The sequence below is a fragment of the Pongo abelii genome, chromosome 16, assembly GCF_028885655.2.
Source record: "Pongo abelii isolate AG06213 chromosome 16, NHGRI_mPonAbe1-v2.0_pri, whole genome shotgun sequence".
Lineage (NCBI taxonomy): Eukaryota > Metazoa > Chordata > Mammalia > Primates > Hominidae > Pongo > Pongo abelii.
In genome coordinates, this window is record NC_072001.2 from 44,645,438 (window position 1) to 44,661,414 (window position 15,977).

General features: G+C 39.3%; 1 protein-coding gene across 20 annotated transcripts in view; it reads left to right on the forward strand.

The window, feature by feature from the left end:
• MGA (MAX dimerization protein MGA) overlaps nt 1-15,977 on the forward strand; it is a 159,336-nt gene that overhangs the window by 110,387 nt on the left and 32,972 nt on the right. For 17 of the 20 annotated variants that reach the window (XM_054532609.2, XM_063716590.1, XM_054532610.2 and 14 more), the window contains 4 exons: nt 3,940-4,166; nt 5,925-6,110; nt 11,291-11,363; nt 12,963-13,480. In XM_054532609.2, the coding sequence (XP_054388584.1) occupies nt 3,940-4,166; nt 5,925-6,110; nt 11,291-11,363; nt 12,963-13,480 (1,004 nt within the window). The remainder of the gene's footprint in view (nt 1-3,939; nt 4,167-5,924; nt 6,111-11,290; nt 11,364-12,962; nt 13,481-15,977) is intronic. The other 3 variants (XM_054532615.2, XM_054532616.2, XM_054532624.1) reach the window with 1 other exon arrangement.

The following is a 15,977-nucleotide window of genomic DNA, read 5'->3' on the forward strand; positions in this document are numbered from 1 at the left end:
CCTACAAGTAACTAAATTCCTGTAATGTTTTAAGTGTCGTGAACAAAAGGCTTACCGAGAAGCCAGAAGACAGAGTGATAAAGCTAGGGGACTTGGGGAAGGTAATATATATTAGGAGGCATTTCAGTAGAAATGAGGAGACCATTTCTTTGTTAAAACTGATTTCTATTCTTGGCTCCTGTCAATGAATATGTGCTACTCAGTTTCTCCCCTTAATTCCACCTTTTCCTGCTGAGTGTTGTTCTTTTTTTTCCTGAGTTTCAGGGAAAGAGTAGGAGAATCTCTAGTGTCATTATAAGGGGGAATAAAGAGGTGCTGTATCTTGGATCCCAGGCCGTATAAAGGAATCAAGTGAACAGTGGGCCAGTGAGCATGAGGGATCGGTATTTTGTTCTTGCCTTTGGGGGAGTCTGTTTTCATGGCTTCAGTTCTACTAGTCTCTGCCAATGATGGTCCTGGTTTTTAATTCCCATGCTATTTTATTTATTTACATGTATTTTTGAGAGAGAGGGTCTTGATCTGTCACCCAGGCTGGAGTGCTGTGTCTTGATCATAGCTAACTGTATCCTTGATCTCCCTGGGTCAAGCAATCCTTCCATCTTAGCCTCTGGAGTAGCAGGACTACAGGTGCATGCCACCATGCCCAGCTAAAGCTTTTTATATTCTGTAGAGACAGGGTCTTGCTATGTTGCCCAGGCTGGTTTTGGACTCCTGGCCTCAAGAGATCCTCCCACCTTGGCATCTGTATTGGGATTATAGGGGTGAGCTACTGCATCTGGCTCCCTACCCTATTTTTAGTATGTTGTTGTCCTTCCAATTTAAAACATGTCATAAACAGAACTGAACTCTACCCCTCTCAGTCAACTCCTTTTATGAACTCCCCTATTTATTGGAAGCTCCATTTCTCATTTTTTCCCATTCTGGTGACAGATTAACCATTTCCTACTTATTCACAGTTGAAATTTTAAAATTGTCTTTGATTGCCTGTGAGAGATTTAGAGAAATATGAATAATCATTCTTGGTATCTTAAGAGTTTTTTTTTTTTTTTTTTGAAGTACTGTACTGTGTATTTTGTAGCTATTATTTCAAAAGGAAAAGATGAAAAGGGACCTTTGCTTAGTATAATGCTTAGTTTATGGAGGCTTAGAAAATCCTTAAAAGATTATTGATAGAAGTCCAAGACATCTTGCTTGCCCTAAAGGCGCTTTTGTTTTTGTCTTATAATTAATATGTGTATAAAATAATTAGCTACACTGAACAAGAAAGTTTTTACTAAATGTGTGGTAGAACCTCTTAATACCACCTTCACTGGGAGGGCAAGCCTCAAAAGACATACTTGTACATACTTACTACACATGCTACCTATTTCCTTTCCTGTTTTTTCTCTTAAGCACCTAACCATATTCCAGCACATTTTCCTTATTCGTCATATTGCCTGTCTCATCTTACTTCCCCCCAAAAGCTACCTGAAAGCAAGGATTTTTGTCAGTTTTATTCATTGTTGTATCTGCAAAGTCTGATACGTAGTAGAAATTCAAATATTTGAATGCATAAATGAATATTGGTGTCTAGAAACCTTTGTGCCATCTCTACAAAAAAGTTAAAATTAAAATATTAGCCAAGTGGTGTGTGCTTGTAGTCTCAGCTATAAGATGAGGCAGTGAGATGATCTCTTGAGTCAGGGAGGCCAGGGCTATGGGAGAACCATGATGGTGCCAGTGCACTCCAACCTGGGTGACAGAGGCTCAAATTCTGTCTCAAAATAAAAAACAACCCAGAAACATTGATGAATTATGTTATAAAGGAGCTACATTTTAAAAGGTAGTTGACAGAGACTGCAGCTGGCTAATTGACTCAATCACTTTCTAGCTTTGTTGTCCCCACCTCCCACCCCCTTTTTAATTTTTAAACCTTTATTCAAATTTTGTGATTGTGCCCGTATGTTTACCTCAGGAGCCCCTTAGACAAAGTTGTTCTTTACCAGTTGTTATTAATGTTGAGAGCAAATATACTACTTATGAAAATCAGGTAGCAGCTTAGATTCTGCTTTGTCATGAAAGATTAATTGAAGTAAGTATTTGAATTAAGTATGAATGCCACTCAGTCATATTTTATGTGACTCTAGGTGAAAGGTTTTGGGTCTTTGGCTTTGAACCAGCTACATGTCCTCTGTGAGGACTAACCATTAAAATGCAGAAATACATTTGCTTCACTACGGCTGCTTTATGGGAATGGGCAGTTTACTTAAAGAGTAAAACCAGTAGTGCTGGGCGTAGTGGCTCATGCCTGTAATCCCAGTGACTCAGGAGGCTGAAGCTGCAGGATTGCATGAGGCCAGGAGTTCAAAACAGGCCTGGGTAACATAGTGAGACCTGGTCTCTAAAAAGAAAATTTACTTTTCTTTATATTACCTTTAATCAACTCTTAACAACTAAACCTTTTTTTAAAGACCTAAAATTTATTTTTAAAGACCTATCCAAGCATGGTGGCATGTACCTGTAGACCTAGTTACTTGGGAGCCTGAGGCAGGAAGATCACTTTAGCCAGGAGGCTACAGTGAGCCATGATTGTGCCACTGCTTGGGCAACAGAGTGAGACTTGTACTCTTAAAAAAATAAATAAGTAAACCCAGGAGCCTCTTAACCTAGATCTTCTTTTTAATTTGGTTAAGTAATCAATGCATGTTTTCCTTTGTGCACATTTTTTTGGGGATTATTTATTAACAAGTAAAAATGCATATATTGGTCTATAACATGAAATTTTGGTATAAATTGTGGAATGGTATACAGAACTTCTTGATAGTATGATTTTACTTCAGTTGGGTTTCATTGCGTCTATATTGATATAAGTGTTTTTACTCCTATACTGAGTTCAAGTTGTCTTTTGATTACAATTTGTCATTAGAATGCAGTAGTGACAGCTTGGTCTCTGGAGTCAGATAGACAGGGTTTGATTCTGGTTCTGCCTCTTACTGGTTGGACACCCCTGCCTCTCACTGGTTGGACATCCCTGCACCTCAGCTTCTGTACCATGGGAATGATAGCTACCTCAAGAGGTGTTGGAGTTAAAACACATGAAGTGCTTAGCACAGGTGCTTAGAACAATGCTTAGAACTATTGAATAGTAAGGTTCAGTAAATGTTTGTTTTTATTATTTAGGAAATAAAATGTGGTTAAAAGTTATCTTTTTGACTAGGCACGGTGGCTCACAACTGTAATCTGGCACTTTGGGAGGCCAAGGTTGGGTGGATCACTTGAGGCCAGGAGTTCGAGACCAGCCTGGCCAACATGACAAAACCCCATCTCTACTAAAAATATAAAAATTAGCCAGGTGTGGTGGTGTATGCCTGTAATCCCAGCTACTCAGGTGGCTGAGGCATGAGAATCTCCTGAACCTGGGAGGCAGAGGTTGCCATCAGCCAAGATTGCACCACTGCACTCCACCCTGGGTGACAGAACAAGACTCTGTCTCAAAAAAAAAAAAAAAAAAAGTATTTTTTCAGTAAGATCTTCTCTGACCCTGCTAAATATAATGGCATCTCCCTTTTAATTCTTCATTCCTTAATTACCTTGCTGTGTTTTTCTACATGGCTTACCATTACTTGATATTATATATTTATGGGTTTGTCTTCCCCTACTGGATTTTAAACCCTGAGGGCAAGAACTTTGTTTTATTCATAGCTGTGTTCATTCTAATGCCTAAAACAGTATCTGGTTGATAGCTGGTGTTCAATAAATATTTAAAGATGAATAAATTAAAGTATGTGAATACAACTAAATGCCCTTTGTTTGCAGCGGGGGGGCGGGGGGGGGCGTCTATTTGATTATTTTAATGAGTTGCTGCCTTTTGTGAGGGAGCGTATTTTGTTTTGGCAGTGCCTCAGTATTGATCTTTTGTTGCCAAAAGTACCTAAAACCTTACCCTTCTTTTTTGTTAAGCTATATGTGAAACAGAGCCTGAACAGCCTGTTCGACATTACCCATTATGGGTAAAAGTAGAAGGTGAAGTAGATCCAGAACCAGTTTATATCCCCACGCCTTCTGTCATTGAGCCTATGAAACCATTGTTATTGCCTCAGCCAGAAGTTTTATCTCCTACTGTGAAGGGCAAACTGCTCACTGGAATTAAATCTGCACGGTCATATACTCCCAAACCCAATCCTGTGGTAAGTCTGGAATTTAATCTTTTATTACAAGTTACCAAAGTCATGTGTAAAGATGGTGTGTTTCAACCAGATTTTTGGTTGATATTTTGTGAATCATTTTGCTTTCAGTAATATGTTTATAAGACATCTTCCTTTCTGGTTTAATCAATTTAGTGCTGGCACTTTAAAAATGTCTTAAAAGTAGAAATGAGTAGTAGTAATTTTAAAAAATAGCCATCTACTCTTCAAGAAGATCATAGAAACATGGGCTTTTTTACGTGGCTTGGAAAAAGTTTTTTAAAGATACTACTCCTGTATTGTAGAATATTAGTAATCAATATAAACAGTATATATTATTAGTAGAAAAACATTAGGAAAAAGCTTTTAAAAGCAAATTTAAAAATGTACAATAATATCAGTAAAGTTTAAGATTTAAAGTAACAGTTGATATAATATGACTGTGAAGACTGGCAGGTAAAAGTAGGAAGTTATTCATTGAGTTAATGGCTTAAGCAAGTCTTATTATGAAATCCATGTGTCCTCCTAGTCCATTAGATTGAAGAAAAATCCTATACTACGATGCTACTGAATATGTTCTCTGTAGCAGAGCTATTATAGTATAAAACTGTTTCTGGTCTGTGATGAAATAAGCAAGGGTAGGTCGGGCGCGGTGGCTCACGCTTGTAATCCCAGCACTTTGGGAGGCTGAGGCGGGTGGATCATCTGAGGTCAGGAGTTCGACACCAGCCTGGCCAACATGGTGAAACCCCGCCTCTACTAAAAATACGAAAAATTAGCCGGGCGTGGTGGCTCATGCCTATAATCCCAGCTACTTGGGAGGCTGAGGCAGGAGAATCACTTGAACCTGGGAGGTGGAGGTTGTGGTGAGCCGAGATTGCTCCACTGCATTCCAGCCTGGACGACAGAGCAAGACTCCATCTCAAAAACAACAACAACAAAACCTGAAAAAGGCAAGGGTTAGGGCTGCTGATCTCCACGCAGTCCAAATTCTGCATATAATTTTCAGCTCCCCCAAAACTGAACTCTTAATAGTAAGTTGGCTAGAAGCCTTACCAATAACATAAACAGTCAACACATATTTTTGTTATATGTAGTATATACTATATTCTTACAATAAAGTGAGCTATAGAAAAGAAAATGTTACTAAGAAAATAATAAGGGAAAGAAAATGTTGTTACTATTCATTAGTAGATAATCATAAAGGTCTTCATACTCACTATCTTCACATGGAGTAGTCTGAGGAGGAAGAGGAAGAGTTGATTTTACTGTCTTGGTGACAGAGGTGGAAGAAAATCCATATGTGAGTAGACCCACACAGTTCAAACCTGTGTTGTTCAGGGGTCAACTGGATAGAAAATAAGAGTAAATATTTAGAAATTTCTACAGCAAGTTGATGAGACTGAATCTAATATTTAAAAACCTTGCATTTTATATGTTTTTAGTTTTTCTAGTAATTTATTGTATTTATTAAAGTATCAGTCTATGATGGACTGGTAATTAACAATGTATCCTTCACCATAGATAATTTGAAATGCACTGCTCTGGTATGATCTGAAATTTCCTGATAGAGAACTGGATCCTTTCTGACTGCCCTAAGATTTGGCACATATGAACTGTACTTGTGCTGTTTGATTTTAAAGTTTGCATTAAAAAATTTCGACTATTGTAATACAAAAAAAGATTAAACATTCGTTTTGTTTTGGAGTCTAGGGGAGTTTTTCCCACTGTATGGAATATTTTGTTGTATGAAATTTACAGATTCGGGAAGAGGACAAAGATCCAGTCTACTTGTACTTTGAAAGTATGATGACTTGTGCTCGAGTTCGAGTATATGAGCCAAAAAAAGCGGACCAGAGACAACCATCTTCCTCCTCCTCCCCATCTCCATCATTTCAGCAGCAGAGTTCATGTCATTCTAGCCCTGAGAACCATAATAATGCAAAGGTGAGTTTCTTGTTGCATAATTTCTTTTTAACTTCTAATTCCTTATTTTTGGTATTAATATTTGCATTACTATCAGGATAATAATTAATTATCCTACAGGGCAGAGAAGTCATACATGACATGTATAACAGTTTATTTATCTGCGTACCTATTGTATGATATGTCCCTTAGGGTTATTACAAGTATTATTCTTTCTTGGTTGAGTGCCGTGGCTCATGTCTCTAATCCTAGCACTTTGGGACGCTGAGGCAGGCGGATCAGTTGAGCCCAGGAGTTTGAGGCTAGCCTGGCCAACATGGTGAAACCCTATCTTTACTAAAAATACAAAAAAAAAAATTAGCTGGGCCTGGTGCCGCATGCCTGTAATCCCAGCTACCTGGGGCGCTGAGGAATGAGAATTGCTTGAACTTGGGAGGTGGAGGTTGGAGGTTGCAGTGAGCTGCTATCATGCCACTTTACTCCAGCCTGGGTGACAGAGTGAGACTCTGTTTCAAAAAAATATGTATATTATTCTTTCTTTTTCTTTTCTTTTTTTTTTGTTATAATAATCTTTTATTTATTTATTTATTTTGAGATAGAGTTTTGCTCTTGTTGCTCAGGCTGGAGTGCAATGGTGTGGTCTCGGCTCAGTGCAGCCTCTGCCTCCTGGGTACAAGCAATTCTCCTGCCTCAGCCTCCTGGGTAGCTGAGATTACAGGTGCCTGCCACCACGTCTGGCTAATTTTTTGTATTTTTAGTAGAGACGGGGTTCCACTATGTTGTCCAGGCTGGTCTCGAACTCCTGACCTCTGATGATCCACCCGCCTTGGCCTCCCAAAGTGCTGAGATTACAGGCGTGAGCCACTGCACCCGGCCACATTTGCATCCAGCACTTTGGGAGGCCGAGGTGGGCTGATCGAGACTAGCCTGGCCAACAAGGTGAAACCCCATCCCTAGTAAAAACACAAAAAATTAGCTGTGCGTGGTGGTGGGCACCTGTAATCCCAGCTATTTGGGAGGGTGAGGCAGGAGAATCCCTTGAACCCAGGAGGCCAAGGTTGCACTGAGCTGAGACCACACCATTGCACTCCAGCCTGGGCAACAAGAGCAAAACTTCGTCTCAAAAGAAAAAAAAGAAAAATGTAATTAAGCAGTGGTTATCAAGAAAGTTAACTCAATAATAGGGAATAGTTTTCAAATATGCACCCTGTACCAACAAAATCCTGTATGATTTACACAGTCGTTCAAGCAAACACAAGAAAACTGGTTCAATTTTTATGAATTATCAAGAGGAAAGGAAAACATGCCCTTCTATCTCAAGTAAATCAGGTTTGAATGACAGCTTTTTTCAGTATAATAAAGACATGTATGCACACAATAAAGACAAAATATGTCTTCCCATTCTAAAACACTTCCTGTTTTAGTCCATTATATGCTTTGCATAATCTTGTGTGGTAAGTCTTTGCTGCAACTGATATTATTCAAAGTAAATCCCTCCTAGTTTAGTGTTCTAAGAAGCCAATAGTTGCAGCAATTTGAGCATTAAATGTACTTCCAGAATCTGTAATATTCCAGTGCTGTTACCAGGCAAGTAAACGCTGAGGCTGTGAAAAGAAACTATGTTATAAGTCATGTATTTGTGATTATTTTGCAGAGATAAAGAGAATGATGTTATCTTTAAGTGAAGAGCAAAAAACAAAGGACATCCAACCAATTTTCTATCCTGCATTTTTCATTCCTTGGAAAATTAAGGATGAAAAACATTCTTAAGGGCAGCATTAATGCCAATTCTTCTTAAAAGCTCCTGTATTTTAAAACAGAATAAGGATGACAGTAATTTAAAAATGTAAATTATATATCATTTAGAATGTATAAACAATATTTAAAATCATTAACATTAGCATTATTAATGACCACTTTAATTATAAGTTGTAATTTCAGATCTCATGATAAATAAAAACTTTGGTACCTATATTAAAAAATAATATAGTTAAGCTAGTAGCATAAACATCTATGTATCTATGCAGAGAAAATTTTAATTGCCTTTTTAGTATATTTTAAAATAATTTCTCATAATTATTTTAAACATTTTAATAAAAATTCTTTAAAATAAACTCAATGAGGTAGAAGGAAAGACAGAAAAAGCATCAAGTTTTTAAAGTAGTTAATATACTACTTTTACTTAGTTACGTCATTTTGGATTAAAAAAACTTCCGTTTTCCCAGCTTTCTGGAGGTAGGTCTGGCTTTTAGGGACTTTTAGGGACTCCCTAGTCTCCAGTTTGTTTAAAATACCCATGAATGAATTTTTAAGAAGGACAAACTTTTATGAATAAAGACACAAGAAATTAGTTTTTCAAAGTAAAGTTATTCATAGCATATAATCCTAATTATACACTATGCCATTTGATTCCAGTACTTACTGAAACTTGGTTAATAAGATCATTTTCTCAATTTTAAGAAATGGGATTAGGCATCTCTTAAACATGTGGGAAGCAGGACATTTGAGAAGTAAAAACACTAATAAGAGTTTCTTGTCTTACTGCCACTGGGCAATTATACATTCCGCCATTTGATCCTGCTACTGTTTACCATGTGTCAGGTAGTGTGCCAGTGTGCTGTGCAATTACATGTACTACCTTATTTAACAATATGAGGTTGGTGGTATTATCCCCATTGCACACATGAGGCAATAAGGCTTAAGCTATATCGCTAGCAAGCAGTGAAGCCAGGATTTAAGACTAAGTATACTTGACACCAAAGGTGTCTTTATTTATTTATTTATTTTTTTATTTTGTTATCCTTTTTTTTTTTTGGCGGGGGAGACGAAGTCTCGCTCTGTCCCCCAGGTTGGAGTGCAGTGGCGCAACGTCGGCTCACTGCAAGCTCCATCTTCCAGTTCACACCATTCTCCTGCCTCAGTCTCCCGAGTAGCTGAGACTACAGGCGCCCGCCACCATGCCTGGCTAATTTTTTGTATTTTTTAATAGACACGGGGTTTCACTGTGTTAGCCAGGATGGTCTCAAATCTCCTGACCTCGTGATCCGCCCGCCTCAGCCTCCCAAAGTGCTGGGATTACCCCCGTGAGCCACTGTGCCTGGCCTGTTACCCTTATTATATCTTGTGACACCTGAAACACTCAATCTGTCATTTACTTGAGCCACCATAATGCTATCTAGATGGTTATATCCTCTGCTAATGCAAGAGCTGATAAATTTTTAGATAACCAAGTGAACTCTTACTTATTGTGAGGTGGGAGGTATTTTAGTCCTTCATTTTAATGCGCTGTTTATCCTCTGTGGCCTGTCTAGGGAGACATTCTACATATATGTAAAATGCTTAGGTCAGCATGTGCCTGGTACATTTTAAGTACCCTGTAAACACTAGCTTTCGTTATTATCTGCCCAGAACAAAATCTGCTATTAATACATTAACTACGTAGATTAAATGGAAACTGCCATTATCCTACAGCTCTTGCCTCCTTGGCAACAGTGTTCTGGGTCAAAGGCTGGTGTCTGATCCAAGATGAACCATTCAGACTCCTTTCCTAGGATTTTAAAAATTGGAACTAAGAGCTGCTCTGTCTATGGAGTAGCCATTTTTTTATTCCTCTACTTTTCTTTTTTCTTTTTTTAAAGACGGAGTCTCGCTCAGCCACCCAGGCTGGAGTGCAGTGGCGCTGTCTCGGTTCACTGCAACCACCGTCTCTGGGGTTCAAGCGATTCTCCCGTCTCAGCCTCCCGAGTAGCTGGCATTACAGGCGGGTGCCACCATGCCCGGCTAATTTCTATGCTTTAGTAGAGACAGGGTTTTACCATGTTGGCCAGGCTGGTCTTAAACTCCTGACCTCAGGTGATCCACCCACCTCGGCCTCCCAAAGTGCTGGATTACAGGCGTGAGCCACAACATCCAGCCTATTCCTCTACTTTCTTAAATTTCTTTCACCTAAAAAAAAATTGGAACTAAGGAAAGAGGGCAGTCTCTCCTGATTAGTGAAGGTGGAATGATAAAAGAGTCTAGGTGGCAGTCTTTCCAACCCATGGAGGATTATATGAGAAACTGAGGCACATATTCACAGATAATTTAAATAATAAGTTCTGATTCCAGTTACCCTTGTAGTTAGGCTACACCTCTTCCCTTTCCATGGTTCAGCTGATGGCTGGGGGCTCCACCTTCGCTTGTACTGCCACCTCAACATCAGTGGTGACTCCCCAGAAAACCACTAAAGGTATAAATCAGCAGTTTTCTTTTAAACAGCAATTTGTTAATGACAAAAACAAAAAAATTTAAATGTGCATATCTTTTTGACCCTAAATTGTAAGTGTACATAGCATGAGGGCACAAAGATATGTGCATGTATGTATGTTTACTCAAACATACGCATATATATAGCTGTTCAGTGCACTATTGTCCTTACTAATGAGAAATTGGAGGCAAAATGCCTGTTAATAGAGGATTTGATAAATTAAAAAGTATTATTCTTTCTGATCCTGGAGTAATTTTTAAAAATTTTAGTTTTATTAATTTGTCTGTAATAGGGTGTGCATCTTTCCACATTGGCAAATTTTGTTTGTTTGTTTGTTTCTTTCTTTCTTTCTTTTTTTTTTTTTTCGAGATAGGGCCTGACTTTGTCACCCAGGCTGAAGTGCAGTGGCACGGTCTCGGCTCACTGCAACCTTCAGCTCAAGCGATCCTTCTGTCTCAGCCTCCCAACCAACTGGGACTATAGGTGTGTGCCACCATTTGTGGCTAAGCTTTTGTATTTTTGGTATAGATGGGGTTTTGCTTTGTTGGCCAGGCTGGTTTGAACTCCTGGGCTCAAGTGATCCTCCCACCTCAGCCTCTCAGAATGCTGAGATTACAGGCATGAGCCACCGAGACTGGCCTCAACTGGTGAATTTTCTGAATAACTGTAGTTTGTTTCATTTAACAGTAAATATGTTTCCCTCATTAAAGTACAATGTGAATTTTTTTTCTTGATGACTCAGTCGCTATCAAGGACATTAGGTAGCAAAACTACGTGTTTTTGCCCAGGGTTTTATATGATAGTAATGTAGATGTGCAAGTGGATTGAAGCTGTTGACATTTCAATCATTCTAATGATTTAAACTTCTGTGAGTGATTTAATGCTTGTGTCCAAGTTTCTGTGGGTATTGAATATATGTTAAGTTAAAGTATTTCTGTGTTACTGTCTCCTTCAGGAACCTGATTCTGAACAGCAGCCCTTAAAGCAACTCACCTGTGACTTGGAGGATGATTCTGATAAATTACAAGGTCAGAATGAAAACTAGATCTTAACATTTGATAAAAATTATTTAGGTCTAGATTATAGTAATAATGGGAGAAAACCCAAACCATCAATTCAGAATATATCTGCCTACCCTGTTTCAAACTTATGCCAAAAACAGGGACAATAAGTAAAAGTTTTTTTTCCCCATTATTTGGTCTGTTAACACTCCTGCTCTCAAAAATAAAAGAAAATTCATTCATGTTGATAAAGCATGTTGTTGCAAGAGACATTTAGGATGAGGGCAGTGAGGTTTTTTTTTAACCTCTTTCCAAACCCGAGTAATATTGGCATCATTAGCCTTTGGTCCTCCATCACTGCCACCTCTGGGGAAATCTAGAAGGAGAAAGGAGGGAATATTACTGTGATTTAGCTGGCAGAGGCTACTGTCAGAATTACTTTGATGACAGGTAGTGGTCAGGTGGTTACCAATTTGTTTTTGGTTATGCTTCCTGAAACTTCTGACACTTAAGCAGCAGGGCTTCCTAACTTCTTAAAAAATGTCATGGTACATACAAATAATTATAATGTTTATAATGTTTCTATAGCACATTGAGGTAAGTGGAGGAGGCTGCTAGGGTGGAGAGAAACTGCCTGAGAGCGTGAGCACCCTGAGAGGATTATGGGGGCCCTTGACATACCAGTACACTCATTGGGAAGCTGTGCTAAAGAAATCCAGGAGTCTAGTGAAATACATGTCTAGTCAACATGTTGCCATGGAAAGAATACTTTGGGGAGTTGAGTGATCTGCATACAGTATAGAAATGGAGCAATCATATCTAGAAGTACAGAAGTAATTCAGAGGTATTTGCAGTAGAAATTAGAGGTAGAGTGCACTTAAAATCAGGATACTATAGCCGGGCACAGTGGCTCACGCCTGTAATCCCAGCACTTTGGGAGGCCGAGGCGGGCGGATCATGAGGTCAAGAGATCCAAGACCATCCTGGCCAACTTGGTGAAACCCCGTCTCTACTAAAAATACAAAAATTAACTGGGCGTGGTGGCATGCGTCCGTAGTCTCAGCTACTCGGGAGGCTGAGGCAGGAGAATCACTTGAACCTGGGAGGCAGAGGTTGCAGTGAGCTATCACGCTACTGCACTCCAGCCTGGCGACAGAGCTAGACCCCGTCTCAAAAAAAAAAAAAAAAAAAAAATCAGAATACTATTTTTCTTGCTGTTCTTTTGGATTGGCTCTAATCTTTACATGTTTCAAAGCATCTTGCAAGTAGTTTCACTTTGCCTGTATGTATAGCAAAATAGTAACCTATACCAATGAAGCTTAACCTTGGTTGTAGGTCACGGTTTGTTTGCAAGCTAACTCTAATGTAATAATTGTGGCATTTAGAGTAGTGTTAAGGGAACTACCTGTTAGAGCCCAGTCAGCAGGATAATGAGGGCTGTTGTAGTCTTATTCTCTGGAACTTTTTCTTCCTGGAAAACTCCCAAATTGTGAAAGTTGATACATTTTAAGTTACTACTGTGAAAGAACATGAGAATGTGACAGTTTTTTTCAGAGTTTAATACAAAATGCTGTGATGCAGAAATAATCTTTCAACTTTTTATTTTTTATTATTATTTTTCATCAGAAAAGAGCTGGAAGTCTTCCTGCAATGAAGGGGAATCCTCTTCTACTTCTTATATGCATCAGAGGTCACCTGGTGGTCCCACCAAACTGATTGAGATCATCTCAGACTGCAACTGGGAGGAAGATCGGAACAAGATTTTGAGCATCTTATCCCAGCACATCAATAGCAACATGCCACAATCACTTAAGGTGGGCAGCTTCATCATTGAGTTGGCTTCTCAGCGAAAGAGCCGGGGTGAGAAGAACCCTCCTGTTTATTCTTCTCGTGTGAAAATCTCTATGCCATCATGTCAAGACCAAGATGATATGGCTGAGAAATCTGGATCAGAGACTCCTGATGGTCCATTGTCCCCTGGGAAAATGGAGGATATCTCTCCTGTGCAGACAGATGCCCTGGATTCAGTGAGGGAGAGATTACATGGAGGCAAAGGTCTGCCTTTTTATGCAGGGCTTTCTCCTGCAGGGAAGCTTGTGGCCTATAAACGTAAACCCAGTTCAAGTACATCTGGGCTTATCCAGGTGAGAATTATCTTTAATCTGGGTATAGCACCTTTGTATACCTAGGTAGTATCATGATTTTTCAGAGCCCTTTGTGGTCCTGATATCCTTTATCTTGACATTTCCTGGGAACTGGGTGACAAAATTATTATCTCTTTTTGTAATAGGCCTAGTTTAGATGCATACCTAGAGTGAATTTTTGTCACATTTATGAACAGAAACGTAGAGCCTTGTATTAGTTTTAATTTTCTTTCTAATCTTCCCAGAAAGTTGCTCTTCATAAACTTTATTGCCTGTGGGCTCTAGTGATACTTTGACAATAAAACAAGGATAATCAGGGATTCAGTCTAGCTCTTGGAATTTATTATTAGCAGATAGGTTTCAAAACAAAACCATGGTTAGAACGGTAGGTGTAAGAGGAAGATGAAATTGACTTAAAGATAGGCAATGTATGTTTAGAGACTTGCCTAAATTTAAAATAAAAATTTTAAAAATTTTTATTTATTATTTATTTATCGCAATCTTGGCTCACAGCAACCTCTGCCTCCTGGGTTCAAGCGATTCTTTGTGCCTCAGCCTCCCAAGTAGCTGGGATTACAGGCATGTGACACCACACCTGGCTAATTTTGTGTTTGTGTGTGTGTTTTTTTTTTTTTTTCTTTTTTTTTTTTAGTAGAGATGGGGTTTCGCCATGTTGTCCAGGCTGGTCTCGAACTTCTGAGCTCAGGTGATCCACCCACCTTGGCCTCCCAAAGTGCTAGGATTACAGGGGTGAGCCACGATGCACGGCTGAAAATTTTAATTTAGTAAGGTGTTATTTAAATACAAGAGTAAAAATTGAGCCATATTTACTTAATTATATTTTTTCTTTATTTGATTCATAGGGGTTTTGTTAGTGTAATTGTTGTAGGACAAATACCTTTATCCTTGGTATTTAGTAATTCACGCAGGTTGTATTAGTAAAATTATACTGGCATACAGAAAATTTGAAAAGAGATGTTCTGAATTAATGTCATAGTCAAAAAAGGCTCACGCATGTAATCCCAGCACTTTGGGAGGCCGAGGTGGTGGATCACCTGAGGCAAGGAGTTTGAGACTAGCCTGGCCCACATGGCAAAACCCCATTTCTACTAAAAATAAAAAAGTTAGCCCGGCGTGGTGGCACGCGCCTGTAATCCCAGCTTATTGGGAGGCTGAGGCAGGAGAATCATTTGAACCTGGGAGGTGGAGGTTGCAGTGAGCTGAGACCGTGCCACTGTATTCCAGCTTGGGCAACAGAGGGAGATTGTCTCAAAAAAAAAAAAAAATGCACTTTTATATTAGAGTAGCAAATGTGTGGAAGTGTGATATTATTGCAAAGTTAACTTGACTTTCATTAGATTGGCTGCTTCTAAGTCACTAAGGACTTCTCCGTTAATAATATGATTGATATAGGCTGGGCGTGGTGGCTCACACCTGTAATCCCAGCACTTTGGGAAGTGAAGGCGGGCAGATCATGAGGTCAGGAGTTCAAGACCAGCCTAACCAACATGGTGAAACCCCATCTCTACTAAAAATACAAAAATTAGCCGGGCATGGTGGCGTGTGCCTGTAATCCCAGCTGGGAGGCTGAGGCAGGAGAATCGCCTGAACCTGGGAGGCAGAGATTGCGGTGAGCCGAGATCATGCCACTCACTGCATTCCAGCCTGGGTGACAGAGTGAGACTCCATCTCAAAAGAGAAAATAATATTAATATGATTGATCTACTTAATTAAAAAACTTATTATTGCAGTTTACTGTTGTGCATGCTATGTAAATGCTTCTGTTGATATTTCTTATACTCTTGATGAGGAGAACAGTATTTTCTCTACCTTATTTATTGATTGACACTGAAAACAGAGGTTTGCCTGATACAATTTCTAGTGAGACCAGACTCCCTAAAATACAAGCATGGAAATTTTTTGTTCTCTTCTGCCCAGGACTCACAAAGCCACTGTAGAATGTGTCTGCATAAGCAGTCAGGCAACTGTAAACTTTGTAAACTTTGGGGAAGCTACAGAGTAGGCTTCAGCGCAGTCCCAAGGAATCCGGGAGGGGTATCTGACCTATTTCCATATAGCCTGAAAAGTTACAGTAAAGTTTACTTTCAGGGGCAATGATCACATTCTTTGTACCAAACTCAAGGCAGAGATATTCTTGATCTCTGTGGGAATAATCACAATTTAACCAAAGTAGCAAAGAGTAATTTTGTTTTGTGTCTCTGAAGATGGAGTTGCTTGCTGTAGCTAGTCTCCTCACCAGTTCCCTATTAGAGAGTAGACTCTACGTCACTCCATCTCCCCCAACCCCCGATTTTTAAATGGTGAAAAGGAAATATAGAAAAGGTTATCTTCTCTAGAGTTGCCTGGCAATATGACCTAGAGAACATGGGTAGAGACTTGGGAAGTTTTTGTTTTCTTTCTTCAAAAAAAAAGAAAAGAAAAGAAATCAACCCCCACAAAAAACAACTGTGCTGGTACCCATGATGGGCAGTCTGAT